At 29.2% G+C, this 9,008-nt stretch overlaps 1 protein-coding gene across 1 annotated transcript; it reads right to left on the reverse strand.

The window, feature by feature from the left end:
- Positions 1–1,920: 1,920 nt before the first annotated feature.
- Positions 1,921–4,570, reverse strand: LOC107608078 (UNC93-like protein 1). Its single transcript, XM_016309965.3, has 4 exons — positions 4,141–4,570; positions 3,357–3,580; positions 2,690–3,225; positions 1,921–2,125 (listed from the first exon to the last, which is right to left on the reverse strand). The coding sequence occupies exons 1-4, from the start codon at positions 4,544–4,546 to the stop codon at positions 1,921–1,923; spliced, it is 1,371 nt and encodes a 456-aa protein (XP_016165451.1). The 5' UTR covers positions 4,547–4,570.
- Positions 4,571–9,008: the final 4,438 nt, after the last annotated feature.

A 9,008-nucleotide genomic window follows, 5' to 3' on the forward strand; every position in this document is an offset into this window, starting at 1 on the left:
CTGATGGAAACCCGTGTTTCGAATAACAAACTTCAATCGTGTGGCCATTACGACCGCAATGCGTACAGAACTTAGAGGAACCACCACGTCCCGCGTTGGAGGGAAAACCACCGCGACCCTTGCCGGAGGAAAAGCGACCGCGACCGCGACCTTGTGAGGGGTGCCGCGAATCGACGGCGGCAGTGATGGAACGTGGATCGTCTAGAATCCCAGCGGTAACTTGTAGCTGTCGTTCATGTTGGATGACCAATGCAAAAAACTCTGGTTGCTGGAGGTAATTGGTCTAGGAGAAGTATTTGAGATCTCACCACCGAAAACCGTTCATCCAATCCCTTAAGAAAGCGAATTATAAAATCTTGTGATCTGTGAGTGTTGCTGGACATGAACAGACCGGGAGAGGGCGAGAACTGTCGAGTTCCTCCCAAAGAGACTTCAGTGATGTGTAGAACTCGGTGACAGACAGAGTGCCCTGCTTAAGTGCATAGATTTCTTCTTGCAACTCAGCAATTCGGAGAAGATCACTCTGAGCAAATCGTTCTTTCAAATCGGTCCAGACAGAGGAGGTAGTGGCAAAATAGAGGACACTTTGAGTTATAAAAGGGGACAAAGAATGGAATAACCAAGATAAGACCAAGTTGTTGGTCTATTTGGGTTCAATTTTGGGGCATGACAGAACAGTTCAAAACCTTGGAGGTTGGATCTAAATTGGGAAGAAGCCTAGGTGAGGTTGAAGATATTGGTTTCTTCCAAGTTAGAGGGAAGGAAACCAGAATTATTAAGGCTAAAGTGATGACCAATGGCAAAAAAAAACTGAAAGATAATCTTAAGTTGGCAGGACCAGATCAGAAGACTATTGAAATTGGCCTTAAATATGAGGGCATTGGAAAGTTTTGTACTTATTGTGCTTGTTTAGGACATGATTCAAAACACTGCCAAACTCTCACGGAGGATGTAGCTGCAAAGAAAGTCAAAGAAGACCGCATTGGCGACTAGGTTAAAACCGATCAGATAGGAAGAATTGATTAATTGAAGGCAAGGGGAATAGCAAGCAAGACTTATCTTGGTAAAATTCTTCTTCTTTAGTTTATTCGTTCACTTCTTTTTCACTTGTATGAAGAAATTTTTTGGAAAAATCCACTTCTTTTGCTGTAATGTCCTGCATTTTGGACAAATTATATTCTTTTCCTGATTGAATATAATGCAATATGTATCTTTGATCAAAAAGAATAAAAATATTATTAACATATTATAAATCAGTCATCAACTTATTTTTAGTGTGTATTTTATGTTTTAAAATATATTTTATATAAATAATTAATTTGATAATTTATATTTTTGTGTGCATGTAAATATGTTAAGAAAGTGATAATTAACATTTTTTTGTTTTAAAATAATTGTTGATTTAACTTTTTTTTGATAAATTAAAAATAAATATATTTATATTTATTTTACATCTAAACATATTAATTTTTTAATGTATAAACAAATCAAAACTATGGAAGTTATTTTGAAACTTTGAAAGTAATAAATTTGAGAAGTGCATACTTCTATAGGAGAAGATAATAATAAAAAGAAAGCAAGTACAACGGAAAATTGACTCAATGTTTCTTCATGAAATAAGGAAAAGAAAACAATAACAAATATTTTATTTATGCACCAAGAAAAAGTTCTCAAGCACCAAGTTTAAGGCTATATTTTGTTGTGCATGCTGAAGTGTGATGTCTAATAAATACAACTCAGGTTATAGTTAGGTGTATATAAACCTATATCACTCTGTAACAAACTGACTAGTTTCTTTTCTCACTAGTCTCTATCATTTACACAAATGAGTTCCACTTCCATATACACTGAGATAAACATTTTCAATTTCATAAAAGCAATCAACTAGCTAGATCAAATAGCCATAAGAACAAGACAGATTCAACTAGATTCTCGGGCATTGTTATTTTCATCCTTATTGTCATCTTTCACAGCTAAGATGACAACAGTTAGAAGTAATGGATAGCTTATTGTAGTGAGAACCCAGTTCACAATCAATTGAGACATTGGAGACACCTTGTGTGTGTCAACTTGCCAAGCAACTGCAGCTCCTGCACTTTGTATTCCTTTGTAGAACCCTGTGTATCTGCATAATTTCGCCAATATCAAAATACCGCTGACAACTTAGTTGTTATAAAGATATTTAATTAGCCGTGGTATTATTATGTTACTACTGGTGGCATGTCAAGGACTAATTTGTTAGTAAATTGTTTTTTCAGGGACCTGTACATTAATTTGTTTATTGATCTTCTAGATTTGGTTTGGTAATTATTTTTAGAAAAAAAAAAAGAGATATTAAAGAAGAAAGATATAAGAACAATAAACAAAACTTCTCTATCTCGAGACAAAATTTGTCCATTTTCTATTAACTTGGAAATTAAATATAGTCAAAATAAGGACAATGTTTGTGTATTTTGAGTTTAACTACTAATTTGGCATTAAGTGATCTTTATTCTTTAGGGTATTATGAGAAAATATAGTAAGTCCCAGTGACTAAAATAATAAACATTTTAACCTTTTGCTAATCACAAATTACTTATACTCCCCTAATAATTAAACTACCTATTTCTATTGATGAATCAAATACTAGTAGAGAAAGAATTCAGCAAATAACTAAATCAGAGAGTTTAGTCTTTTCTACAAAAATTACCTGCTAAGAATCTCAGAATCATCAGCAAGTGCTCCAATGACCCAATAAACCATACTTTGGAAGATGGCATCAAGCAAACCAAAACAAAAATACAATACAAAAGGACCAGCAAATCTTGACCCTGAGTCCTTAAAATCCAACTTTTCAGTCAATCCATTATTATTTGAAGAGTACTTGATCTGATTGATGAGTCCACCAATCCAAATAGCAGACCCAAGAAGAGCAACCAATGAAATTCCCACAATACCCCTCTTCCTTCTACTCTTGAAGCTGAAATCCATTATGTGTCCAATCCCAACTGACCCCAACATTTGTGCACCCCAATAGAACACATTGTTCAAACCCCTAGTCCTCAAATTGAACAATGCCCCATTGACATTGTTGAACTGGTAGGTGTAGAAGAAATTGCTTGACCATGCAGCAGGAACAATTAGAAGCATCTTCCAATTGAGGAACAACTTGAGAATCTCAAAGCATTCAGTGGACACATTTGAGTACATGATGCTGCTACACTTTGTCCCATCGTCGCGCACAACCTATATTGCATTGATATGGATACAAGTATTAGATTCAATACATAATTTGATAAATTTATCTTTACTTCAACTATTAAAACACTGAGTATGTGTTGGCAATTTTGAAGTATGGATGGATGAAAGCGTACAACCTTACTTGCAGGCAAAATAGCCAAAGACAAGAGTGTCCCCAATGACATGAAGCACATGAAGGCTATGTAGGTTCCATCATTGACAGAAGCAGCTTCACTGCGATGGTAGTTCAATATAAAAGGAATCAAGCCACCAATTACACCCCCCATGTTGAATATGCTCCAGAAAATTGATATGTAAGTCCCTTTTCTGTTTGATGGAGGGTAAGATGTCATCATAGCACCTATGTTTCATCACACACCCACAATAACTATCATATACAATATGATATGATGTGATATACACAATTTGATGAACAAATAATCACAAATTTGATGAACTCTTGACCTTTCGAATCTAGTGCTCTAATACTATGTTATGGTACTACTCATCCCAAAAGCTTTAGCTGATGGAAAAAAGTAACACTAATGATTATATTTCTAATATTCCCTAAACCTCCATTGTACACATTGTATAAATATTTCATTGGCTCTTTATACTTTTCCTATTTGAAACTAACCAAACAAGAATTTAATTTTGACGATCGTACATTCAACTAGCTAATGTCATGTTAGTCAAAATAACTAATGATTATCCAACAGAAATTCTATGACTATGTTAAACACGTTTACCAATTAACTTATTTTAAATAAAACCACGTCGTATTTACCCTTTTATCTCCAATTAGTTGTCACCCAACATTAACTGCTTTCTCCACTAAAACAAACAAATAAAAAATTAAAAATGGATAAAAAAAAAAAGATTGGGGATCAACTTAATTTAAGTTCGAAATTGGCGGTGTACCTTGTGCAGCCCAAAGAAGACCAGCACCAACACCAAGGAGTGCACCAGCAACAACCGCAAAAGATTGGTGCTTGTGATGGTTATAGTAGAGGAACGAACCCGCGTAAACAACATAGGTGGAACAACCTGCGAAGAGCGTAAGGTGAGGTCCAAGGATGTTGTAGATGCCACCGCCGAGGACGCCGAAGACAGCGAAGGCGGTGTAGAGTGCCGTTTGGGAGTTGTTGGAGGCAGTGTGGTCAACTTGGCCTCCACCACCCATCCCTGATAGTGCATTGAACATTCCAGGGCAACAGAAGCATACTACCCCAATCATCATTATCTGACCCAATGCTGAGTTGTACCTTACCATTGATGACGCTTTTGATTTTCTGCTTGATTCTTCATCAACATTGTTGAGAACCATTTTGCAGTTGAGATGAGAGGCTATGCAACACGGTTTGTGGAATTGTTTTGAGAAATCAGACGGTGATTATGATCGTGATTGGGGAATTTAAGATAAGGAAGAGTGCAAGTGTGAAGACTACTACGGGTGTAGATTCTTTGATGCTATTGCTTTTTTAATTTTGGTATAAGGTTTTGCAATTATGGGAACATTGTAATCGAACTCTTTTAAATTTTAATATTTCGAATATAAGAATTCAAATGTAATTTGAAATGAGATAGAGAGATATAGGAGAAATGAGATTCCTTCTCTTTAGGAGAATTAAAATTCCTTATTTTAAATAGCCAAAATTTCTGATTAAAATCTCTTGAATTTTGAATTTCTAAAACCATATTCAAATTTATTATTTTTTCATTAAAAATTTTAAATACTTTCTTAAATTTTTTTTTCTCCTTTACGTTTGGAATATAGAATAAGGATATATTATTAACATATAATACTTATATTTGTATTTCCTAAAATGTGATTAATCTTCTTTATTAATATGACACAAAAACCTAACATATGTTACACTAAACAACAACAATAATAATAACCATTCTTATATATATTATTATGCATTAATTGTTATGTGCATGTATGTATACGTAGATTGATAACTAATTGGGAAATTTTGTGAAGGTCATTGGTGGCATTCCCACAATGAGTCAAGGAGATGCTGCATTCTATACAAGGGAAGTGTCATGATTATAAAAAATTTCTTTTAATAGTTTGAATTTCATAAAGCTAATCATGGAACTTAATTAAAATGCTTTGCTAGCATCTGGGATCAAAGTTAGTTACATATGGCAAAAAGTAACAGGTCAAGGATTTTACGTGGAAGTTTGAACAGTGACTTGATGGCAGGATAAAGCTTTTCTTCTTTCTTTAATTTATTTTTAATGTTTTATTTTTTAAAAAAATTCTCAGTTAAATCAAATTTAATTCATTTTTTTCTTTTAAAAAAAAGTTAAACAATCAGATATTGAAAATCATAAAACAATTTATATGTTGTTGATTAAAAATATAAAATACCAATCTTTAATAATTTTATCATTGTAGAATTGTTTTGAGTTAAGATCTTTAACAACGTAAAATATTATAATGAGTTGAAAATTAAAAAAATAAAAAAATAAAAAAGATCTTCAAGTTTCAAATAAAAATTCATTAGGTCATGTAAAAATAGCAATTCAAATTTCAATTTTTTATTCATGTGCTTTTGAATTACTCTATCATGTTTTTCAGATGATTTTTTGAACCCAAAAAATATGGCAAGACGTTTTAGTTTTTATTTTTCTAAAACGGATAATGCTGAGGGCACGTTTTTCCTGTGAGGTACTGAGGTTGGACTGTTTTGGTTTACATTATTATTATTATTATTATTATTATTATTATTATTATTATTACATATACACAAAATGTAATAATAATAATAATAATAATAATAATAATAATAATAATAATAATAATAATAATAATAATACATATGAATACGAGTGAAGAGATAAAGAGATTATTATTTACCTCTTCTAGAGCTTCTCAATTTGAATAGCCTAAAAACAATAATAGTATCAAGACCCTTTATTCTGATGATGATTTTGGTAGTATACATCCAACAATGGTGACATTCACAAATCCCTGAAACTCGGATTCAAGAGGGTTTATTTAGGCTACTATAAATTGCAATAGAACAAATTATTCTACAGCAATCTATAGGAAAAAAAAAAAGAAATAGTATCCTTTCTAATAGAAGTACTTTACACGTATATATAGTGTCATGTAGTTGATAGCATAGGTTTTACAATTGAAGAACCATGATCATATATATAACATTACTCGTATCAGTTGTGTTTGAAAAACGAACATTAGAGAAGAGATAGTTGCGTGGTTAACATCTCCTTCTTGAAAACTTTGTTGATTTTTTTTTTAATTTATATATACTTTTTTTTAAATTTAATTTGGAGTAAATTAGTTACTATTTCTACTATGCAAGTGTAACTATTTTGACATGTGAAAAATGATTAAAAACACTGTATTAAATTGTTAATGAAAGAATTGATGAAAATTGGCCAATAGGGTTGATCTTTTCAAATGAGATATAAAACAACAGTTTCCTTAAAAGAAATACATATACAAATTAGTTTCATTTTTAAGAAGAGGAAAAAAATTGCTTATTCGAATTACAAATGACAGTAGTTAGCTTAAATATAGGTTATTTTTTTTCTCCCTTCTCTCTTCTACTTCTACTTCCTCTTTTTTCTAATTTTTTATCTTTTATTTATTGCTTAAATTAAAAGTGTATGTCACACCCTTTGTATGTAATCCTTTCAAGAGAGACTTTCGTGAGATATTTTAGCACCTAGGTTTTTTAGGTGAGGTATTTTAGCACTTAGCTAACTGAGTGTTATTATTGTTTGTTGGATAACTACAATTTTTTTTGGTTTGCATATCATTACGTATTTAGAAAGTTGGAACAGATAAGGTACTGTCACCAGTTTGTAGGGATGAGAATGCTAACCTTATTTGCAAATATTCATTCTGGTTTAATGTCTTTGAGTAGATTGGTAACTCTGACCTTTGGATAGAATTTGGTGCTAGTTTTAAATCTAATCATATTCTTTTTACTTACATTTTTTATAGAGATTATACTCATATGTTCTTTTTTTTTTTTATAATTTTAACATAGATTTTATTATGATGGTATTATTTTTAATTTTAATACGAATTTAATTTTGTATTTTATGTTTTATTAGTATATTTTAAAATATAGAATAATTAAATATTATATTTGATTGAAAAAATATTGATTTATTACGAGTAGAGTCGAGTGTAAAATTTTATCGAAAAATTTTTAATTTTTAGATAGAATAAGAATGATTTTAGACAGAATTTAAACTCATAAATAAAATTAGAATTGAGTCAGAGTCTTATTCCTTGTTTGTCTGTTATTTATACACATAATAAAAAATAAATATTAATATTAATAAAATATATCATTAAATATTTTTATTAAAATTAAATAAATACTAAAATATGTGAAAATATGAAGATGTTAAGATTTTATTTAACAAAAACAAAAATAAAGATGTCCAGGCCCAAGCTGGTATTAATTATTGGCTATGTTTTACTTTTACGTGAACAACTCGCTACTCTGTGTGTAAAAATTGGATACGGTGAAATAAATTTTTAATTTATTAAAATATAAAATTAATAGATCAAACCGATATAATTTTTTGGACTTTTTTATGTTTTCTTTTAAACTTGTACCTCGTAACTTGTAAGTATTAGAATTAAGTATAATTTTGTTTTTTATTATTAAGATATAGGTCAAAAATTTTTTTATTTTTATGTATATATAATTATTTCTAAAATTTAAAACTAAATTCTAAAATTATTTTTTTTACTTAAATATTAAAATTTTAGACAAAATTATTCATAATAAAAAATTATAAAATAAAAAAAAGAAAAAAAAGTGAGCATTTCTACTCGTACAAAGAAGAAGGGAAGAAGAAAAAGAAAAAAAAAAAAAAAGAAGAAATTGTCTATGATTTACTTTTGCTTTTACTTTTGCTGATATTTTCGTACGATTTTGGTCTCTAAGATAAGAACGATTTTAAAAATTAAAACCATGTTAAATTTTATGAACGATTTTGTATGTAATAAAAATTTTTTGGCCTATATCTTAAAGATCAAAATGATGCTTAACTCCAGGGACGGACTTAGAGGGGGCGAGTAGTGGCCTCGTCCCCCCCTCCCCCCAAAATTTTAGAAACTATATTTATATATGAGATATGTATTTAAAAATATAAAAAATATTATATAATTTAATATTTTTATATGTATTATTTTTTATTATGTGATAGATTTATGTCTTAATTATTTAATTTACTAATATTTTTCACTTAATTAATTTAATATCATATCCTCAAGTTTTTGTAACTTTTAAATTAGTTTTTATATAATAATTTCTATACTTATTTAAAAAAATTATTTGTTTATTTTATATTAATATATTTAAAATTTATATTACTATATTAATAATAACTTACGTAGTTATATTTTGGTAATCACATTATGTACTTTAGATATTCTTTTCTTATAAAAAATACTTATTTTTCTTTTAAATTTACGTTGTTGAAAGAAAAATTTTTATAAAAATATCTTATATCTTGTATTCTATAAAGGTATTGTGTCTTTCAAATAATTAATAATTTATCATTTATTTTCAAATTTTTAAAATTTTTTGAAAGAATTAATTTTAATTAATAAGATATGTGATCATTTTTAACTAAACACGTTATAAATTATTGGTACTTTATAATTTTATAATGTACTATTGATATTGTTATATTTTTTTATGTAACTATCATATTAAAAATAAAATTATGAAAAAAATTTATAATTATATATATATATATATTTGATAAATTTTTTAAAAAACTAA

The sequence above is a fragment of the Arachis ipaensis genome, chromosome B7 (genome assembly GCF_059453495.1).
Source record: "Arachis ipaensis isolate K30076 ecotype BB chromosome B7, ASM5945349v1, whole genome shotgun sequence".
In the NCBI taxonomy this organism is placed as follows: domain Eukaryota; kingdom Viridiplantae; phylum Streptophyta; class Magnoliopsida; order Fabales; family Fabaceae; genus Arachis; species Arachis ipaensis.